The sequence below is a fragment of the Elephas maximus genome, chromosome 19, assembly GCF_024166365.1.
Source record: "Elephas maximus indicus isolate mEleMax1 chromosome 19, mEleMax1 primary haplotype, whole genome shotgun sequence".
Lineage (NCBI taxonomy): Eukaryota > Metazoa > Chordata > Mammalia > Proboscidea > Elephantidae > Elephas > Elephas maximus.
In genome coordinates, this window is record NC_064837.1 from 11,981,432 (window position 1) to 12,003,989 (window position 22,558).

Sequence of the window (22,558 nt, forward strand, 5' to 3'; positions counted from 1 at the left end):
CCATCTTCTCATCCATAAATGGAGATGAAGATAATAACAGTACCTACCTTGAGGAGGTTGTTTTAAGAATTAAGTCAATTAGTGGGGTTAGTACTGTTAGTTCTGTTACTATCATTTATTCAGATGTTAAGTGCGCACCTTCATGGGTCAGAATTGTGCCAGGCTCTGGGGACAAACGATCAGAGAAACGTACTCTTCAAAGAGTTTACGGTTCTTATTGCCGTCGTTGCTCTTACCCTACTGGTTCTGACTCTCTAGGGCGCCCCGGGTGGAGAAGCCATCTCTGGTTTAGGGGTTTGTGGGGGGTGGGTGTTCTGGGTGGGAGGGGGGCTGTCCTGCTGTCTCTCCTGAGCCCGCCAGGCTGACTGAAAGCGACCGGGCTTGTGCTTCTGGCCTCAGAAATCCCCACTAAGCGGTCTATTCTGGGGAGGAGGTTGAGGGGAGGATGGAAAGGAGGAGGGTGGGGGGTGGGCAGCGCCCCTCCAGCACGTCTTTTCCTCCCCACGGGCGGGTGGCCAGCAGGGGGCGCCAGAGGACCAGCAATGCCGCTGAGAGGGCGGTTGCTGAGCTCCCTTCACGACGGGTTCGAGACCCCCACCCCACATGGGCTTCCCTTCCAGACAGAGAGCAGAGCCAGGACGCGTGGCCCGCGTGGGGCAGAGGAAGCCGCGCGAGAGCATCGAGGGAGCTTGGGAGCCTGTCCGCGGGCAGGAGCCAGCGGAGGGCCGGCCTGAACCTCCCAGCCGGGGTCTGCCACGGAGACCCAGGGCGCCTGCCCCACACGCCGGGTCTCAAATCTAGACGCTGAGCCTCACGGCCATATGAGTGCATGCATTTACCCTGACAGGGTCGAGGAAGGCAGCCATCACAAAGAAAACATTTGATGTGTGAAATATTCATAACCCTGCTTCGACATGTCTCCAAAATTTAATAATCTAAGAACTTCAAAATGAGGCACTGGTCCCGAATCTCTTGCCCCCTCCTCCACACCCTTGTTGGCCATATCTCTTCAGTCCCAGGCTTCTTGCATAGCCTCACACATCTAGACCGCACACACATCCTTCACCCACTAGCTAGTTGTCAACCTCAGGCCTCCTCCCACCTTCAGGAATCTCCAGCCCCTCTCCTGCACATCCCCAAAGGCCCATGTTTCTCTGTCCACCCTCACCCCTACCTCAGCTAAGCACCTCTTCTTCTTTCCTTTCTTATTTGCTATCTGTCAAAGGCTCACCTGAACCTGGGCGGGAGGCCTAGGAGCAGGGGTCCCTCAAAAGGACAATCCCATTTCTCAGCCAGGACACCCCGGCCCTGCCTCCCAGGCCTGGGCACCACGGCAGTACCTACTGAGGCCTAACTTCCTCCCAGAGTTCCCGAGGGGTAAGGGCAGGAGTAAGGAGCAGGACCCCAGCAAACATGAGGCCAGGAGGCAGAGGGCTAAGCACGAGTTCTGCGTGTAGTCCACAGAACCAAGCAGCCTGTTGCTAGGTAACCAGAACCTCACATCACCCCCCACAACACATCATCTGAGCCAGGGATTCTGTCTCCAGCTATCTTGGGCAGAGTCTCTCAAATACCTACCGCCCCTGTGGGACTCTGAAAGCAGGAGAAGAGAAGAAACCAGAGCCCAGCCACCACCCCTTGGGATCCGCCACCCACTATTTCACTGTGAGGACCCAGCTGACTGGGCCGTGAGGGCACCGCAGCCATGAGCCTGGGAATCATGGAAGAGGAAGATCTGGCCGAGTACTTCCGGCTGCAGTATGGGGAGCGGCTGCTGCAACTGCTGCAGTGAGTGTCTGAGAGCCCGCCCCATCTCTCTGTGCCTTAGACCACCGACCTATGCCTCACCTTCCTGCTCCCAGCCTGTCCCCGCCTCCTCCTATAACCCAGGGCTCCAGATCACCCTGACACCAATCCCCCCATCACCCTGCCTCAGCTCACTCTCCAAATGAGCACGCCTCTCTCTTCTCCACACCCCAGACCTTTCACTCAGGTAGGGGAGACACCCCCTTCCCTCCCCATGGGTATCTCTCTCCACTGGTTACTGCCCAGCCCCAACCTGCCTCAGGCACCCAGAGCCCACAGGCCCCTCTTGCCGGTGTCTTGGGCAGGAAGTTCCCCTCCACTGAGGAGCAGTCGGAGTCCCCATCCATCCGGCTGCTGGAGAAGAAAAAGGAGGCCAAGATCATGCACCATGCTATGGAGCAGAAGAAGGAGGTGGGCCAAGGGGACAGGGTGCTGGGGTGCATGTCTCTTCCCTCTGGGGAGAAGAAAAATGATCCGAGTCTCTGGTGCTATTGTTGTCCTGGGGTGCTCTGCTCCAAGCCAGCCATGGGACAGAGAGGGAGAGGTCTCCTATGAACCCTTCCGGGCATGGGAATAGCAGTTCTGGGCAGGGGATGCTGGGACCTTCCTCAGTACACATGTCTGAGGCCCTCTTGACCACTCTCCTTTCCCCACCCGCAGACATTTAAACGCAGGATGGAGGCCTTGAACCTGCGCTGGGAGGAGCTGGGCATCAAGGAGGCCCAGCTGACGGCCCACATCCAGAAGTTTGAGCAATTCATCCAGGTAGGTAGCGGTGTGACCTACTGTGGCAGCCAGTGGGACTCACACTCTGCTGTCCAGCAAACTGCCTTCCCTCCCTCCTCATCCCCCTAGCTTTTGCTGACCTTCTCTCCCTGGGTTCAATGGCTGGCTGTACTCCAGCAATCCTGATGCTTTCCCCCTTCCAATCCCTCATTTACAGCTCTGTTTGGAATTTCCTGTTTACCTGCCCCTTCTAGATTGCTGTTTCCTGTTTCCTTGCCAGTACCTAGTGAATGAACAAATGAATGAATATATCAGAATCAGGGCTGGGCCCTTGGGAATACAAAGATGAATAAGACAGGACCCATCCTTGCACTGAAGGTCCAGACAGGAAATGGTCAGAGGAGCAGGCACCAGAGTTCACTCCCAGACAACCCCTCTCAATGGGTCCTTAGAGGAGGGATTTAGTCATCTTAAAGTCCAGCCAGCACTTATCAAACCCTTAAGGGCCTGGCCCAGCTCCAGGGGCTCGTTGCTGCCCTTGGCCATAGAGGAGCCTACTCTTAAGCATCTTCCACCATGCTTGTGCCTAAACCAGACAGGAAAAGAAGCTGGCTGACTGGGGGCCAGTCCTTTTACTGACCAGAAAAAAGCTCATGGAGTGGTTGGAGCAGCAGGAGATTTGGGGGTGAGGGGTCCTCCAGATGGCTACTAGAGGACCAGCAGCACTGAGGTCCCTGAGAGTTTGTTACAGACGCCTGGACTCTCTTCTCTCCTTGCTTTCAGCAGGCGTGAGGTCAGTCCCAGGCATCTGTATTTTTACCAAGCTCTCCAGGGGTTACAGATGTACAGTCGGATTTGAAAACCATTGGCTTAGGGCCCTTGTCCTCTCCTGGGCTTAGGGAGCAGAGAACAAACCCCTGAGCACCTTCCTTCATGCCATCCAAATGCTGGGACCACACATGCCACCCATGGGGAATCAACAGGGCCCCAGGGAGGAAAGGGCCACACAAGTGCTGGGAGAGGGGTGGGTTTGCCTCCTACATCTTGGAGGGAGGGTTTGGCCGTAGGAAGGAGAAGGCAGGACTGGACACATTGCAGTAGCTGAGCCTCATGTCATTTTGGGTGTCAAATTGCCTATGCCATCTTCTCCAGCCCTGGCCTGGTGCCAGTCTGAGCCCCTAGGAACATGCTCCCTGGAATGCCTTATCCCCTCCGGTCCCCTGGACCAGGCCCATTGTCTGCCTCATCTCCCTGTAGTTCAAGGGCTGCTACCTCAGCTTTTGGAAGAAAAAGAAGGGCCACTGCCTTTCATTTATATAGTTGGAAAAACTGAGGCACCAAAGTTGGGAGAACATTCGGGCCTCCCAGCTATGGGCCCAGGAATTTACCCCATGACAAACGTCCACCACTAAGAACAGAAACAGGGGAAGCTTTGTCAGAAGGTTTGCTTCTGGAAAGTCCACTTCCGGGCCGTCTCACCCTTCCCCAGGGTTGAGCTGTCTCCAGAGACTGAGACGTGGGCCTCCGCATTTGGCCCCCTGAAGTCTGGAACTCCTCCCACAGAATCAGAATCATTTCCCAAGGCCACCTCTTAACTTGGGTCTAAACCTCCCCCCTCACAGCCTTCTGAACCCCAACTCACTCCACAGAAACCCCGTCAACTAGCTGCAGATAAGTTTGTAGACCCTTTTCCTGTGTGCCTCCTCTCCCAGTGGGCGGCCCAGCCTTCCCTGCCCATCCTCAGAGTGTCCAGAACTCAGCCAACCGGCCTTGCGAGGGCACCAGGGGGCTGAGGGCCCCTCCAGCCACTGGCAGTTCTGACTGGTGCCCCTGCTCCGGCCCCAGGAGAATGACCAGAAGCGGATCCGCGCCCTGAAGAAAGCCAACAAGGAGCGAGAACTCAAGAGGCAGCGCATGCGGGAGTTGGCCAAGGCCAAGCAGGAGATGGCAGCTCTGCGGCTGGAGCACCAGCGGCTGAGCTGCAAGCTGCAGGACTACTCCATCTTCAACAAGTACCTGGAGAGGGTGGTAGAGAACTCTGAGGTGAGTCCTGGGGTCGAGTGGGGAAGAGCCTTGGTGCCCACCTCAGCCGCACCTCCCCTTCCCCAGAGTGTGGGGCTATGGGTGGCATTTCAGCCTGAGCTAGCTGGGATTTAGGAGCTCCTGGGGGCTCTGTGGGAAACCCTGGTGATGTAGTGGTTAAGTGCTACAGCTGACAACCAAAAGGTCAGCAGTTCAAATGCACTAGGTGCTCCTTGCAAACTCTATGGGGCAGTTCTACTCTGTTCTTTAGGGTCACTATGAGTTGGAATCGACGTGACAACAATGGTTTTGGGGGCTCTGCAGTGATGATCACCCTGGAGGGGTGCTGGAAAGAGGCCTTAGATTCTAGTGCCTGGTGCCCTCAGAATGTTGGGGTTTGTGCCCATGGGGCCCAATCATGCCTACCTGATCCATGCAGACACTCTCTCCTCAAGACACAGACCCTGAGAACACCTACTGCCCTTGACACACACACTCACAAGGCAAAATGGAGTCTCCACAGTGAGCGGGGCTCCCTCCCCTCTTGAACCCAAGGAGCAGTGAGAGTCTACAGAGCCTCCAGCCTTGATCTAGAGCAGAGACATCACTTGCCCCCTCTCCCTTTCCAGAATATTCTATCTACCATGAGCTCATATCTAGTGGTTGGAAGGCCCTGGATATTCCTGTGGATTTTTTTTCCAGAGAAGCTTTTGTTCCACAGGGTGAGGCTTAAAAAGATGAAGAGAGGCTGCTGCCCTGGGCTGGGTATTCATCAGAAAGCTTGTGAAAAGTTTTGAGTCCCTGAGTGGCAGAAATAGTTAAGTGCTCAACTACCAACTGAAAGGACGGTGGTTTGAACGCACCCAGGGGCACCTTAGAAGAAAGGCCTGGTGATCTGCTTCCGAAAGGTTCACAGTCTTGAAAACCCTATGGAGCGCAGATCTACTCTGACACACCTGGGGTTGCCATGAGGCGAAATTGGCTTGACAGCAACAGGTTTGGATTTTGTTATTAGGAAGCCTCCAACACCACCCAATGCTTTTTATCTTATTTTATTTTTTGCTAACCATTAAATAGCACTTACTGCGTACCAGGTGCTGTTCTAAGAACTTACATACCCATCGCTGTTGAGTCAATTCCAACTCATAGCAACCCTATAGGACAGAGTAGAACTGCCCCATACGGTTTCCAAGGAGCGACTGGTGGATTCAAACTGCTGACATTTTGGTTAGCCGCTGTAGCTCTTAACAACTGTGCCACCAGGGCTCCTGGTGAACTTACATAGGTGTATACATTTGCTCCTCACAATAGCCCTATGAGGTAGCATCTCCATTTTACACATGAGGAAACCCTTTGTCCTCTGCCCCACCCCATTTTTTAAAATTCATTTGCTCCCCAAATTTGTATTTAGAATCTGCACTGTTCTAAGACCCAGCAGCCCTCCCTGGTTGCTGTCCCAGCTTTCCTGACCCTATAGCCAAGTCCCCAGAAGGAGTTGTCTACACTGACAGTCTCCACAGCTTCACTTCCTACTTATTCCTTCACCAGTACAGTCTGGCTTCTGCCACCCTCCCCAAAGTCACCCGTGACCAGACCTGCGGGACTCATTTCTGTCCTTAGCCTGGCATTAGCCACTGCTGGCTGCCCACCTCTCCAGGTGCTCACTCGCCCTTGGGTGCCTCTGTGACCACACCTTCGCTGTCTCCTGTGCCATCACCCTTATCCATCCTCCTTCAGGGCCCTCACCACTCTCACAGTGAGGCCATGCCACAGTTTGCAAAAGGTTGGTGCTGTGTGCTTTATCTCCCTCCCAGAGAGCAGCCAGCTCAGAAGAGGTTAGGACAGAGGGACAGAGAGGAGACTGGGAAGAGACTGCCTCATGGGGTGGGGCTTGTTTCTTAGGGATTGGGGCCTGGTGGTCTGTCTTTGTGTGTCCGTGTAAGTCATGTCTATGTAAATGTCTGTGTGAGTGTAAGTTCTGTGTTTAGATCTAGGTTTGTGTCTATGACTGTCTGTCTTCTGTGTGTGTGTGTGTCTGCTGCGGGAATGAAGTCTTAGAGCAACAAAGACAAGCTTTTAGACCAGGCCTCCAGCTGTCCCTGCTTCCTCTCCTCCCCCAGTGTCTTTGGCTTACTTGAGAATAAAATGCGGAGAGGAAGGGAGAGAAACTGGGTAAACGCCCAACCGAGTGCAGAGCAGGGAGCCCTGGTGGCGCAGTGGTTAAGAGTTTGGCTGCTAACCAAAAGGTCAGCAGTCTGAATCCACCAGCCACTCCTTGGAAAGCCTATGGGTCGCTATGAGTCAGAATCGACTTGACGGCAATGGGTTTGGTTTGGTTTTGATTTACCACAGAGTGAAAAGCCTCTCTGGTTTGACTATGCAGCATGTGCTGGGCACTGGGCTCAGGGTGTCCCTCGAATAACTTCATTCAGCCTTCTCATTAGCTGGCAGAGAGGCTCAGGGAGGTTGGGTGACCTGCTCAGGGTCTCCCAGCTTGTCAGTGGCAGAGCCTTGGCTTTTTCTCACTCCCCTGTGGGCGCCGCCATGTCACTGAAAACTGCTCATCTGAAGGTCACCTTGAGGCCAGGGCTGCAGGGACTCTCCGCCCTCATCCGCCCCTCCAGCATGGCAGCATGTGACACTGTTCAGGCTCCTCCTGGAAACACCTTAGCCCCACCTCTGTGTCACCTCACGCCATTACTGCCCTCATCCCTCTGGCCCCTCCCACTCAGTGTTCTCCGGGGCTCCTCTTCCTCGGCCATCTGAAACCCTGTGTTCTTTGGGTCTTTGTTGCAGACCCCCCACTTTTCCCTGGTAATTCTGGGGTCACCCACGTCCATGGCTACCCACCTCGTCCTCCCACTCAGACACCCTGAGGGGTGTGGCCAGCAGCAGCTGTGGCTCCCTGTGGCGGGTCCCCAGCCATGGTGGGGTATATCCCCATGCGGGGTGTGGAGAGACACAAATGTACAGCTTTTAAAGTCCCTTGGTGTCTTAGTTACCTAGTGCTGCTGTAAGACAAATACCATAAGTGAGTGGCTTTCAGGAACAGAAATTGATTTTCTCACAGTTCTGGAGACCGAAAGTCCATATTGGGTCTCGGCCATGTCAATGTGCGCATTGTAGGTGGTCCCAGGTGTTCCATGGTACCTTGGCTTGTACATGATTCTCACATGACATCTGTCTTCCCCCTGCCCCCTGCGTGCCATCTCTGTGTCTCATCTGCCCTTTTTATAACTCAGAAGTGATTAGATTTAAAACCCCCTTGGGTGGGCCTAATTAACACAACAAAGAAAGCCCTATTTCCAAACAGGTTCACATCCACAGGTGTAGGGGTTAGAATTCCAACACATATTTGGAGGGGGATACAATTCAATCCATAGTACCCAGTGACACTTGTATAGAACCACTCATCTAATTTATTTCTGCAGGAGTCCCAAATCTGTGTTATTTCCTGCATTCTAAGGTACTAACCCCTCCCCACCAAAAAAACCAAACCCATTGCCGTTGAGTTGATTCCAACTCATGGCGACCCCATGTGTTACAGAGTAGAACTGCTCCATAGGGTTTTCTCGGCTGTAATCTTTACGAATAGTTGATTTAATATTGGCGTGGTTTTTTATTTGGAGGGTAGTTAGGAAAAGAAGCTTTGGTGGCAAAAACGGTTAAGAGCTTGGCTGGTAACTCAAAGGTTGGTGAGTCGAACCCACCCAGCGGCTTCGTGCAAGGAACACCTAACAATCTACTTCCATAAAGATTACAGCCAAGAAAACCGTGTAGGGCAGTTCTACTCTGTCACTTGGGGTCGTTATGAGTCAGAATCAACTTGAGGGCACCCAAGAACAACAAAAAGTTAGGGAAGGTTACCGTATTAAAAAGGATTCCCAAGGTGGTGCAGACAGTTAAGTGTCGCCCTGCTAATCAAAAGGTTGGCAGTTCGAACCCACCCAGAGGCACCTTCAAAGAAAGGCTTGGTGATCTGCTTTCTGAAAGATTGCAGCCGTGAAAAAACCCATGCACAGTTCTACTCTGCAACACCTAGGGCCACCATGAGACAGAACTGACTCAGTGGCAGCTGGTTTTTACCCTATTAAAGAAGCAGATAAACAATATGGTATGTCTCAAATTCAGAGATAGCACAATTATATCTTAGAACTGAAGAACCTGGATATATCTCTGGCCAGCATCTTTCTCCTAAGCTTCAGGCCACTGTATCTATCTCCTTGCGACCACACCCCAACTCATCTGCTTCCTCCCACCCCCAGGCCAGCCCTCGTGCTGATGTGCCCTGGGCTGGGGAATGGCACGGCCACCCACTCACAGCCCGCCCAACTCAGGCCTCAGCCTGGGCTCTCCTCTGGCTCACTCCCCACAGCCATCAATCTCCAGATCTAATCTGTTCTGCCTCTGAGGTATTTCTGGAATCCATCCCCTGCCCCTGCCCTCATCCAGACTACCAGTGTACCTCACCCGGAGTTCAACTTTGTGTTATTTCTGGACAGCCTGTTTGGCGGCCTACAGCCAACGTGATCTTTCTTCTTTCCTTTTTTTCCTTGCCTCTTCTTTCCTTTCTTCCTTCATTCCTCTCTCCCTCCTTCCCTTCCTCTCTCTCCTCCTCCTTCCCTCCCCGTCTCCCTCTCCTCTTCCTCCTCCTTCCCATCCTTCCTTCCTCTCTCTCTCTCTCTCCATTCTTACCAGATTATTTTAAGCACAGGAAATACATGGCAGCATCCAAGTACTCACCACACAGCTTTGTCAGATCTTTTCCCTATTTGCCCTGGATTCTTTTTTTTTTTCTTAAGAAATAAAACACTACAGGTAGTTGAAGGCCCTTTTGTGCTCCTTCGAAATCTCATTCTTCTTTCCCTTTCCTCAGAGTTAATCGGTACCCTGATCTTCAAATTTCTCATTCTCAAGCTTGTTTTTATTCTTTTGCAACATATTACCAGTTGCCGTCGAATCAACTCCGACTCATGGCGACCCCATGTGTGTCAGAGCAGAACTGTGCTCCATAAAGTTTTCATTGACTGATTTTTTTCAGAAGTTGATTGCCAGGCCTTTCTTCTGAGGTGCCTCCAGGTGGACTCAAACTTCCAACCTTTCAGTGGGTTGCTGAGTGCATTAACCATATCCAAATTAAACCATACCTGTTGCCGTCGAGTCGATTCTGACTCACAGCGACCCTACAGGGCAGAGTAGAACTGCCCCCTAGGGTTTCCAAGGAGTGCCTGGTGAATTCGAACTGCCGACATTTTGGTTGGCAGCCGAACGCTTAACCACTGCACCTCCAGGGCTCCACCATGTCCATAAACTGTAAATAGTGTTACACATGTTCTCCTGCCACTTGCTTTTTCCTATCAACGATACAGTTTTTTTAAAAAACCTTTTTATTGTGGAAAATTGGAAACACATACAAAAGTATAGAGAGAATCTCTAATGAATATCCATTGCTCATCACCTAGTTCCAACAATTATCAACTCGTATCCCCACACTTTCCCACCTCCGCCATTCGGAAGCAAATGATATCCATAAGTATTTCAGTATGCATTTCTAAAAGTTAAGGGCTCTTTTTAGACATAATCACAATGCCATTATCACAGTTAGCTAAAAAGCTAACAGCAATTCCTTAATATCAAATATTCAGTCAATGTTAAAATGTCCCCAATTATCTCATAAATGCTTTTTGTACAGTTTGTTTGTTCCAATCAGGGTCCAGATGCGGTCTGCACACTCTATTTGGTTGATATGGTTCTTCAGTGTCACAGACATTATGCTGAGCAAAAGAAGCCAGCCACAAAAGATGACATAGTGTCCTATTTACAATTAAAAACAAGTTAAATTAACCTATTGTGACAGACAGGAGAAAAGTGGTTTACTTGGTGGTGGTGGTAAGGGACATTGATGGAAGGGGGAGAGGACCTTCTAGAGGGTGCTAGAAATACTCCATCATTCTTCCTTCTTTTATTAGCTGGAGTACTACTGTCCGGAAAAGGCCTCTAGAAAGAGACTCTTTCCTTCACCACCTGTTTGATTACTGTGTGGGCCTTAAGGAAGAAGCTTGTGAAACACTTGCTTCTCTATTTACAGTTTTCAAAAGTGACCTGTAAAGTTTTTAGTATCACAGTGAACTCATGGATTTTCACACATTTTATACATTTCAATTCTTTGCACTTATTTCTCACTCTGATATTCAAACTGCCCTGTCTTTGGACGGTGGGCGCCTCTTCAAGTTGGCACCTGAGTCCTTCTGACACTCTATTAAGTTTTAGAGATGTACCCCTGTTCCTGGGAGCTCTGAGCGAATTCATTCATTGTAGCCCCTGCATGGTGCTGCATTGTGTCTGGAGAGAATTTTCTGAAATGCAGATACGAAATTATCTTTCAGCTTCTTAAAATCCTTCAATAAATGAAGTCCACACTCTTCACAGGGTTTACTGGACACTTTTTTTTTAACTTCTCCAGGCCTATCTCTCCCTCCCCATCTTGAACTTATGCCATTCAGTCTAAACTACCTTTAGCATCATGAAGGTGCCACACACACCCCCACTCGTTTTGTTAGTTGCCACCGGGTCAGCTCCAAGTCGTGGCAACCTCATGTATAACAGGATGAAATGCTGCCTGGTCATGAGCCATCTTCAAGATCACTGGTATACTTGAGTCCATTGTTGCGGCCACGGTGTGTTTTTAGTGCCTTCCAACCTAGGGGGTTCGTCTTCCAGCACTGTATCAGACAATATTCTGTTGTGGTCCAAAGGGTTTTATTGGCTAATTACTAGAAGTAGATTGGTAGGCCTTTCTCCCTAGTCTGTCCTAGTCTGGAACTCCACTGGAACCTGCCCACTGTGGTTGGCCCTGCTGGTATTTGAAATATTGGTGGCATAGTTTCCAGCATTAGAGCAACATCACACCACCACAGGATGACAGACTGACAGTGTGGTGGTGGCATTCATCTTTACCTATGCTGTTTCCTCTACCTGTAATACTTCCTCACCTTCCCCCTCTGCTTTTGCCTGGCTATCTTCCATTTAACCCTCCAACCTCATTTTAGCCATCCTTTCCCCCCAGGAACCCTATTATGGCTGTTCCCCCCTCTTCCAAGCCTGAGTCGGGCTGCCCATCCCCACCGAGCCATACTTGGCAAAAGACCAGCAGGGCAGTCCTGGGACACTAGTCTGTCATTGGAAATGTGATGAGATGGAGAAAGCACTCAGGGCATGTCCCCTGGAGCCAGAGGTGCATGTTGACAACCCTGGGAAGGCAAGTGGGAGTCACAGGCACTGGTGCTCACACTGCTTTCTAGAGAGGGTGGTTACGGGGCTTCTGCTCTGGTGAATAGGCCCTATGGTTTAGGGCCAGAGTAGGGTAGTTCTGGATTATGCTGGAGGAGGCAAGCTGGACCCTCTCCAGCCCCAGCTTCTCCCAAATAAATACCAGTAAATGCTGAATAAATACTAGAGAGCACCATGTTTGAAGGAGCACCAAGGTACTACCCCATGTATCTCAGCTCAACCCTGTCTGCCAATCATATTGTTGCTGTAAGCTGCCATGAAGTCGGCTCCAACTCATAGTGACCTTATGTATAACAGAACAAAATATTGCCAGGTACTGCATCACCCGCACAATCGTTGGTATGTTTGAGCCCCCAGTCATAGATAGGGCTTATTATTCTGTGTCGCAATGGCCTGTTTACTCATCTGTCTGTCCTCCCTCCCTCCATACCACTCCCTATGTTGTAAGCTCCCTAAAAGCAGGGTCTGGCTTTCTTATCTCCTGCTGTGTTCCTAGCATTTAGCACAGGCCCTGGCTTGTAAGTGGTTCTTGGTACATTCTTTTTTTTTTCTTGGTACATTCTTGTTGAATAGAATAATTATTGCCTTGGATGGTTGTTGTTAGCTGCAGTAGAGTTGGCCCCTAGCTCATGGCGACCCTATGCACAGTGGAAAAAAACACTGCCCAATCCTGTTTCATCCCTGTGATAAGTTGTCGATTGGACCTTTGTGATCCCTAGGGTTTTCCCTGGCTAATTTTCAAAAGTAGATCACTAGGCCTTCTTCCTAGTCGTCTTAGTCTAGAAGCTCTCTGGAACTATTCAGCATCATAACCGGAACCATACCAAACCCATTGCCATCAAGTCGATTCCGACTCACAGCAACCCTATAGGACAAGTAGAACTGCCCCATAGGGTTTCCAAGGAGTGGAAGGTAGATTAGACCTTTTGGTGAGCAGCTCAGATCTTAACCACTACACTACCAGGGCAAACGTGCACTGACAGAGGCTTGGTGGCTATGCCTGAGGAGCACTGGCTATGAATTGAACCTGGGTCTCTCACATGGAAGGCAAGAATTCTACCACTAAACCACCACTGCCCCCATACTGGCTTGGAAGACATCTCAAAATGGCCTCCATCAGCAATTCTCACCCCTGGGTGCACTTCAGATCACCTAGAGAACTTTTGCAAAATTCAGATGCCAGGGGCCACCTCAGACCTGTTTATTAACCCAAATTTCTGGGGATGGAGCCTGACAGGTGTCTTTTTTTTAAAGCCCCCCTCCCCCCCTTCTAGCATGCAGCCAAGATTGAGAGCCCCTGGCCCAGTTGCACCTTGCCCAACACAGAGACCATGACCCATACCAACCCAGGAGAAGCGTAGGCAGGACTCCAACATCCTCACAATCTTCGCTCCTTGCCCGCGGCCCGGGGCCTCCCTGCCAGGCCGGTGGGCTGTGCTGGCTCTTTGGCGGTGCAATGACCCAAGTTTCCGGCCACAGTTTGAGGAGATCCACGAGGTGATCGCGCGCTACAAGACGCTGGTGAGCATGCACCACGACCTCATGCGGTCTGCGCAGGAAGGCCAGGAGAAGATTGAGCGTGCCAAGGCGCGTCTGGCGCGCTACATGGAGGAGAAGGATGACGAGATTCTGCAGCACAACAATGAGTTGGCACGGCTGCAGATGCGCTTTGACCGCGCTCGCAGCGATGTCATCGTCTGGGTGAGGGGCTCGTTAACCATCCTGGGGCCAGGGAAGTGAGGGCCGCCAGCCCTCCTCGGCACCCCCATCCCACACTTCTGGCCCTCATGCCCCCGTTCGGTTCCTTCCCCAGGAATCTCGCTGGGCGCACATCCAGAACACCGCTGCCAAGAAGACCCTCCTGCTTGGCACCATTAAGATGGCGACACTGAACCTCTTCCAGATTGTGAGCAAGCAGCTGAAGGAGACGGCCAGTGTGTCCCTGGACGACACACACAAACAGCTGGACATGGTAGGAGGAGGGGCAGGCGCCTGGGGGTGACTGAGTGGGCAGAACTTAGGAGGTTCTAGATTTGGTGAGTGGTGGAATGGACCTGATAGAGCAGTGAACCTCAGATTTTAACGCGCATCAGAATCACCTGGGGAGTGGAGGGTATTACTGGGTCCCACCCCCAGTGTCTGATTCAGTAGGCCTGAGATGGGAGCCAAAGATGCTACATTTTCACCGAGTCTCCAGGTGATACTACGGGTCTGTTTTCCACCCTTTGAGAACCACTGCATTAGTGCTAAGACCCTGTGGGCCTCAGTCAAGGTGGGCAGTAACACAGGGGCTGATCAACCAGTAAGCAAGGTACCCACGGGCTTACATTAAGCAAGGTACGAAGGGCTTACTTGTGTTTTCTTACTAACCTGTAGTGTACGATTTCACCTGTTTTTCAAGTGAAATTGTGCACCACAGAATAGTAAGTAAACACAAGTAAGCCCATGCTTACCTTGCTTGTTGGGTAATCTATCTACTACTAGCAGGGACCCACTATTGAATTCATTAGCTGTGCAAAACAGCCTTTTTAACTTCTTTCTAGTCAGGTACTGTGGCTTGTGCTCAAGGCCTATTTCGTTCAAAAGAGGAATTAGCAAGTTTAGAGAAGTGTTAAAATCATATTAATACTAACCTGACACTTTCTCTTTAAGGAAACTAAAAAGGAAACACTTTTTCACCTTAAGATTCAAAGTTATTTCATCCCATGTCCACGTGTCACCTAAAGTCACTTCTTCATGCTATCACTGTATCTGCCTCTAGGATTTGCAACTCCATACCTACTTAGTGCTTCTAGGCTGCTAAACCTGATATTCGATTTTGTGTAGGAATGTGGTTTCCTGAAGAAGTCAGTCACAAGAGAGCAGTGGACTCCTTACACATTATGCCTAGGGGGCTTCGTCTTGGGATGGGGGAGGCCTCTCGCTGGGTGGGGTTAACTCTGGTTCGTTTGCCTTGCTAGATCCAGCAGTTTATCCAAGACCTGTCAGACATCTGGGCAGAGGTGAAGAAGAAGGAACAACAGCAAATACGGGTTTAAGGAGGCGACCATGGTTCCAGAATGTCCCGAGACAGAGACTGAATAAATGCCTGGTGAGCTTGCAGCTCAGTCACCCTAGCCCACTGAGGATGCCTGTGCCTTTCTGCTGGCAAACACCTGCCATTTTCTCCTCCACTTCAGTCCATCCCAGCCCTGAAAACATTAAATTTTATGAGAAGTTTACTCCCAAGTTCTATTTTTGGTGGTTTATTTGTAAGGAAGAGGGCCAATGAGGGGGAAGCCCCCAAAAGGACCTCCTCTCAAAGTTAGTCACTTAGGCTGCACAGGGACTAGAAACCAAATCTAGGGTGTGGTGTTTTCTAGGCTTTGGACTAGTGAATGTTTGGTGGGCAATGGATGAGTGGGGTTAGTTAATACCTAGGACCCCTCTTTCCTCCACCACTCAAAGACTGAAAAAAAAAAAAAGTGTTTCTAATCTGAACGCAAAGACTGACTAGGAAGTATACAGGCAGCTTCTCAAGTCAGTGTCCAAAGTTGCTGAGTCAAGAACTCTTGTTTAGATACGGTGACACAAAGAAATAAAAGTTAGGTTTAAGTTTAGAAAAATAGGAGTAAATAATAAGGTAACCACAAAGGAGACAAACTATCCTACTCATCAAAATAAAATATAAGAAAAAAACAGAGACTCAGCAGAAACAAAATTAACAACAACAAATAAGAGGAAAGGACAATATGTAAAGATACTCTACTCAGCACATAAAATTAAGTGGGAAAAAGAAACTGTCAATAACACACAAAAAAAGACATCAAAATGACAGCACTAAACTAATACCTATCCATAATTACACTGAATGTAAATGGACTAAATGCACCAATAAAGAGACAGAGAGTGGCAGAATGGATTAAAAAACAAGATCTGTCTATATGCTGCCCACAGGAGACACACCTTAGACTTAGAGACACAAACAAACTAACACTCAAAGGACAGAAAAAAATACATCAAGCAAACAACAATCAAAAAAGAGCAGGAGTGGCAATATTAATATAGGACAAAATAGACTTTAAAGTCTAATCCGTCATAAAGGATAAGGAAGGACACTATATAATGATCAAAGGGACAATACACGAAGAAGAGATAACCATATTAAATATTTATGCACCCAATGACAGGGCTGCAAGATACATAAAACAAACTCTTATCAGTATTGAAAACTGAGATAACTCCACAATAATAGTAGGAGGCTTCAACACACCACTTTCAGTGAAGAACAGGACATCCAGAAAGAAGCTCAATAAAGACACGGAAGATCCAAATGCCACGATCAACCAACTTGACCTCGTAGACGTATACGGAACACTCCACCCAACAGTAACCAAGTATACTTTCTTTTCTAGTGCACATGGAACATTCTCTAGCATAGACCCCATATTAGGGCATAAAGCAAGCCTTAGCAGAATCCAAAACGTTGAAATATTACAAAGCATCTTCTCTGACCATAGGCCATAAAAGTGGAAATCAATAACAGGAAAAGCAGGGAAAAGTAATCAAACACTTGGAAACTGAACAATACCATGCTCAAAAAAGACTGGATTATAGAAGACATGAAGGATGGAATAAAGAAATTCATAGACTCCAATGAGAATGAAAACACTTCCTATCAGAACCTTTGGGTCACAGCAAAAGCAGTGCTCAGAGGCCAATTTATATCAATAAATGCACACATCCAAAAAGAAGAAAGGGCCAAAATCAAAGAATTATCCCTACAACTTGAACAAATAGAAAGAGAGCAACAAAAGATACCCACAGGCACCAGAAGAAAACAAATAAAAATTGGAGCAGAACTAAATGCAATAGAAGAAAAAAAACAATTGAAAGAATTAATAAGACCCAAAGCTAGTTTTTTTAAAAAATCAACAAAATTTTTAAACCACTGGCCAAACCAACAAAAGAAAAACAGGAAAGGAAGCAAATAACCCAAACAGGAAATAAGATGGGCGAAATTACAACAGACCCAACTGAAATTAAAAGAATCATATCAGATTACCATGAAAAATTGTACTCTAACAAATTTGAAAACCTAGAAGAAATGGGTGAATCCCTAGAAACACACTACCTACCTAAACTAACACAAACAGAGGTAGAACAACTAAATAGACCCATAGCAAATGAAGAGATTGAAAAGGTAATCAAAAAACTCCCAACAAAAAAAAGCCCTGGCCCGGACGGCTTCACTGCAGAGTTCTACCAAACTTTCAGAGAAGAGCTAACACAACTACTAGTAAAGGTATTTCAGAGCATAGAAAAGGACAGAATACTACCAAACTCTTTCTACGAAGCCACCATATCCCTGATACCAAAACCAGGTAAAGACACCAAAAGAAAAGAAAATTATAGACCTATATCCCTCATGAATGTAGATGCAAAAATCCTCAACAAAATTCTAGCCAATAGAATTCAACAACATATCAAAAAAATAATTCATCATGACCAAGTGGGATTCATATCAGGTATGCAGGGATGGCTCAACATTAGAAAAACAATTAATGTAATCCACCACATAAATAAAACAAAAGACAAGAATCACATGATTTTATCAATTGATGCAGAAAAGGCATTTGACAAAGTTCAACACCATTCATGATAAAAAACTCTCAGCAAAATAGGAATAGAAGGAAAATTCCTCTATATAATAAAGGGCATTTATACAAAGCCAACAGCCAACATCATCCTAAACAGAGGAAGCCTGAAAGCATTCCCATTGAGATTGGGAACCAGTCAAGGATGCCCTTTATCACTGCTCTTATTCAACATTGTGCTGGAGGTCCTAGCCAGAGCAAATAGGCTAGATAAAGAAATAAAAGGCATCCACATTGGCAAGGAAGAAGTAAAAGTATCTCTATTTGCAGGTGACATGATCTTTACACAGAAAACCCTAAGGAATCCTCCAGAAAACTACTGAAACTAATAGAAGAGTTCAGCAGAGTATCGGGATGCAAGATAAACATACAAAAATCAGTTGGATTCCTCTACACTAACAAAAAAGAACATCGAAGAGGAAATCACCAAATCAATGCCATTTACAGTAGCCCCCAAGAAGATAAAATATTTAGGAAGAAATCTTACCAGAGATGTAAAAGACTTATACAAAGAAAACTACAGTACACTTCCGCAAGAAACCAAAAGAGACTTACATAAGTGGAAAAACATACCTTGCTCATGGATAGGAAGACTTAACATTATAAAAATGTCTATTCTACCAGAAGTGATCTATACATTTAATGCAATTCCGATCCAAATCCCAAGGACATTCTTTAATGAGATGGAGAAACAAATCACCAACTTCATATGGAAGGGAAAGAGGCCCCGGATAAATAAGGCATTACTGAAAAAGAAGAACAAAGTGGGAGGCCTTACTTTACCTGATTTTAGAGCCTATTATACCTCCACAGTAGTCGAAACAGCCTGGTACTGGTACAACAACACACACATAGACCAATGGAACAGAATTGAGAATACAGACATAAATCCATCCACATATGAGCAGTTGATATTTGACAAAGGCCCCAAAACAGTTAAATGGGGAAAAGACAGTCTTTTTAACGAATGGTGCTGGCATAACTGGATATCCATTTGCAAAAAAATGAAACAAGACCCATACCTCACTCCATGCACAAAAATGAGCTCAAAATGGATCAAAGAGCTAAATATAAAATCTAAAATGATAAAGATGATGGAAGAAAAAAATAGGGACATTAGGAGCCCTAATACATGGCATAAACAGTATATAAAACATTATTAAAAATGCAGAAGAAAAACTAGACAACTGGGAGCTCCTAAAAATCAAACACCTATGCTCATCCAAAGACTTCACCAAAAGAGTAAAAAGACTACCTACAGACTAGGAAAAAGTTTCTAGCTATGACATTTCTGATCAGCACCTGATCTCTAAAACCTACATGATACTGCAAAAACTCAACTACAAAAAGACAAATAACCCAGTTAAAAAATGGGCAAAAGATATGAATAGGCACTTCACTAAAGAAGACATTCAGGTAGCTAACAGATACATGAGGAAATATTCATGATCACTAGCCATTAGAGAAATGCAGATCAAAACTACAATGAGATTTCATCTCACTCCAACAAGGCTGGCATTAATCCAAAAAACACAAAATAATACATGTTGGAGAGGCTGTGGAGAGACTGGAACACTTAAATACTGCTGGTGGGAATGTAAAATGGTACGACCACTTTGGAAATTGATTTGGGGCTTCCCTAAAAAGCTAGAGATAAAACAACCATACGATCCAGCAATACCACTCCTTGGAATATATGCTAGAGAAATAAGAGCCTTTACATAAACAGATATATGCACACGCATGTTCATTGCAGCACTGTTTACAATAGCAAAAAGATGGAAGCAACCAAGGTGCCCATCAACGGATGAATGGATAAATAAATTATGGTATATTCACACAATGGAACACGATAAAGAACAGTGAAGAATCTGTGAAACTTTTCATAACATGGAGGAACCTGGAAGGCATTATGCTGAGTGAAATTAGTCAGTTGCGAAAGGACAAATATTGTTTAACACCACTATTATAAGAACTTGAGAAATAGTTTAAACTAAGAAAACATTCTTTTGTGGTTATGAGAAGGGGGAGGGAGGGATGGTGGGAGAGGGGTATTCACTAATTAGATAGTAGATAAGAACTACTTTAGGTGACGGGAAAGACAATACACGATACAGGGGAGGTCAGCACAACTGGACTAAACCAAAAGCAAAGAAGTTTCCTGAATAAACTGAATGCTTCGAAGGCCAGTGTAGCATGGGCAGGGGTTTGGGGACCATGGTTTCAGGGGACATCTAAGTCAACTGGCATAATAAAATCTATTAAGAAAACATCCTGCATCCCACTTTGAAGAGTGGTGTCTGGGGTCTTAAACTCTAGCAAGCAGCCATCTAAGATGCATCGATTGGTCTCAACCCACCTGGATCAAAGGAGAATGAAGAATACCAAGGACACAAGGTAATTACAAGGCCAAGAGACAGAAAGGGCCACATGAACCAGAGACTACATCATCCTGAGACCAGAACTAGAAGGTGCCCGGCTACAACCGATGACTGTCCTGACAGGGAACACAACAGAGAACCCCTAAGAGAGCAGGAGAGCAGTGGGATGCAGACCGCAAATTCTCATAAAAAGACCAGACTTAATGGTCTGACTGAGACTAGAAGGACCGGGCTGGTCATGGCCCCAGACCTTCTGTTGGCCCAGGACAGGAACCATTCCCGAAGCCAACTCTTCAGACATGGATTGGACTGGACAATGGGTTGGAGAGGGATGCTGATGAGGAGTGAGCTTCTTGGATCAGGTGGACACTTGAGACTATGTTGGCATCTCCTGCCTGGAGGGGAGATGAGAGGGTGGAAGGGGTTAGAAGCTGGCGAAATGGACACGAAAAGAGAGCGTGGAGGGAGAGAGCAGGCTGTCTCATTAAAAAAAAAAGGGGGGGGCGAGTAATTGGGAGTATTTTCTTTTTTTTTTAGCAAGGTATATACAAGTTTTTGTGTGAGAGACTGACTTGATTTGTAAACTTTCTCTTAAAGCACAATAAAAATTATAAAAATAAAAAAATTTTTTAAAAAAGAACTCTTCCTTGACTCCAGGAGCAAGCCCTGTCCTCTTGCTCCCTGGCGCCCTACGGCATCAGCAATACTAATGAAAAAATACCAGGCTGGCTACTCTCTAACTTGCGAGGGAGGCAAATATGCCAGATGACATCTCGAAGCCTCAGGAGCATCTCAGCTGGCTAGAACAAGGGGTTAAAGCCAGCAACAACTAAACCAAATACAGATAGATGTAAAGTCTTGCACTTAGATTAAAAGACTCAACTGCACATTTCAAAGTCATCAATGACAAAATGCAAGTCAGAGACCCAAGGGATATGAGCAATAAAAGAAGCAGCCTTTATTGAGCATACACAGTACTTCCTACAGGCCATCTGTGTGAAAACACTGTGAAGCACCATTATTGCTGCTGGACAGGGAAGGACACTGGCTACAGGACCCCAGAGCCGGGATCCAAACCTGGGTGGGCCGGCCTCAAGCCTGTGCTTTCCCCCCAGTGGCCCAAGCTACCTCCAAAGCAGGCTGAGGAGCAGGCCTGAACCAGGCCTCTTGTTTCCTCCCTGGCCCCATGACCCTGGAGGCGCAGGATTCTTGTTGCCTACAAGGGAAGGTGTTGCTGCAGCCCGCCCTCCCGGGATCCCGGTTTGTGCTGCAGTAACCCCTCACCTGTGTGTACAGCACCGCACAGCAGTGGTTCTCAAAAGGTGATCCCCAGACCAGCAGCATCAGCGTCACCGGGGAACCTGTTAGAAATATAAATTCTCAGGCCCCAACCCAGAGCTGAGAATCAGAACCTCTGGGGTGGGACCCAGCAATCTGGGGTTTAACAAGCCCTCCAGGTGATTCTGGTACATGCTCAAGTTTCAGAGCTACTACCTTAGAGTGAACCAACACGCTCAAGGACCTGGGCTCCATCTCCTACCACGTAAGGTAACATATATTGCTACCTGTATTAGTCAGTGTTCAATCACAGAAGCAGAGCCACTAAAAGGTATAGATGGATGGATGGAGGGAAGGATGGAGGGACCGAGGGAGGGAGGGAGGGATGGATGGATGGATGGGTGGGTGGGTGGGTAGGTGGATGATTGGATGGGCAAATGGATGGGTGGGCAGGCAAGCAGAGGGTCAGGTGTGTATATAGATAGATATAAAGGTATTTGGTACAGTGACTTGAACTTGGGCAACTGGGGGGGCTGGTTAAGCAGTCTCTGTAAGGCAGCAGATGCTGAAGTTTGGAAGCCACAGTCGGGGTCGTTGGGAAGGAAATATGAATGTAAAGTGGGGGAGATCAAGAGCAAGCTGGAGTCCATGAGGATGGACAGGAACCCGTGTCAGTTCTTATTGCTTCTGTGCTTGGTGGTGTGGGTGAACTGCAGAAGCCAGGACCCTTTGTCACGGAGCTAAACACACACACCTGGCCCAGGAGTTGGAGAAGCTGAAGAAGGGTCCAAGAGAAGGTGAAGGAGTTGCGGCCTGGCCATAGCCTCACACCCAGGAAGTACATCAGCAAAGCAACAGCCCTGCTTCTCCCCACCCTCCAAACCTCCCACAAGAATCTCTCTGTGGCCCACCCTCATCTGAAACACACAGGAAATGGAATTCTGGAAAATATAGTTCAACCTAACCAAGTTAACATATTACAAAGCCACCACACAACCAACGTCTCCATTTTACAGGGGAGGAAACGGAGGCTCAGCCTCCTTTAGACGACAGGAATGGACGCAGAGGTCCCAGTAGGGCTGGCTGGCCCTGGCCATAAGCACTTCTCTCTAGAGGGGCTGGAGGGCAGAGGCCATCTCGCAGATATAAGTCTGCCAAGTTCTCAGGGGTTATGCTCATGAAGTAACAGAGGAAGTCTCTCATGAGGAGTAGAGGGGCTGGAGAAATCAGAGCCTTCCAGAAACAAATTTATGGGTGAAGTTATGCCTCTAAAATAGTTTCCCTTGACTGGTTTGCCTACTGAGCTCTGTCCTGGGAGGTTGGTGAGGGTACAGAACTGACATTCCCTCAGCCCCCCAATACACGCTTCCTACCATCTTCCACTGTCTCTGTGAGGGGCTGTTTGAGAAGTCAGGCCTG

At 48.0% G+C, this 22,558-nt stretch overlaps 1 protein-coding gene across 2 annotated transcripts; it reads left to right on the forward strand.

Moving 5' to 3' along the window:
* Window positions 1-1,705: 1,705 nt before the first annotated feature.
* On the forward strand, window positions 1,706-15,007 carry CCDC42 (coiled-coil domain containing 42). 2 transcript variants are annotated; one of them, XM_049861265.1, is made up of 7 exons: window positions 1,706-1,788; window positions 2,112-2,217; window positions 2,467-2,571; window positions 4,378-4,575; window positions 13,324-13,545; window positions 13,658-13,816; window positions 14,805-15,007. In XM_049861265.1, exons 1-7 carry the CDS (start codon window positions 1,706-1,708, stop codon window positions 14,880-14,882), a joined length of 951 nt encoding a protein of 316 aa, XP_049717222.1. In that variant the 3' UTR covers window positions 14,883-15,007. The 2 variants fall into 2 exon arrangements, with proteins under 2 accessions (XP_049717222.1, XP_049717223.1); XM_049861266.1 differs by lacking the exon at window positions 13,324-13,545.
* The last annotated feature ends 7,551 nt before the right edge of the window (window positions 15,008-22,558 follow it).

Bases quoted from the DNA above. Each gene is read 5' to 3' on its own strand.
- CCDC42 (XM_049861265.1), top strand. From the start codon at position 1,706: ATGAGCCTGGGAATCATGGAAGAGGAAGATCTGGCCGAGTACTTCCGG. The intron at 1,789-2,111 runs GTGAGTGTCTGA...TGTCTTGGGCAG, and splicing joins CGGCTGCTGCAACTGCTGCA to GAAGTTCCCCTCCACTGAGG. The intron at 2,572-4,377 runs GTAGGTAGCGGT...CTCCGGCCCCAG, and splicing joins AGTTTGAGCAATTCATCCAG to GAGAATGACCAGAAGCGGAT.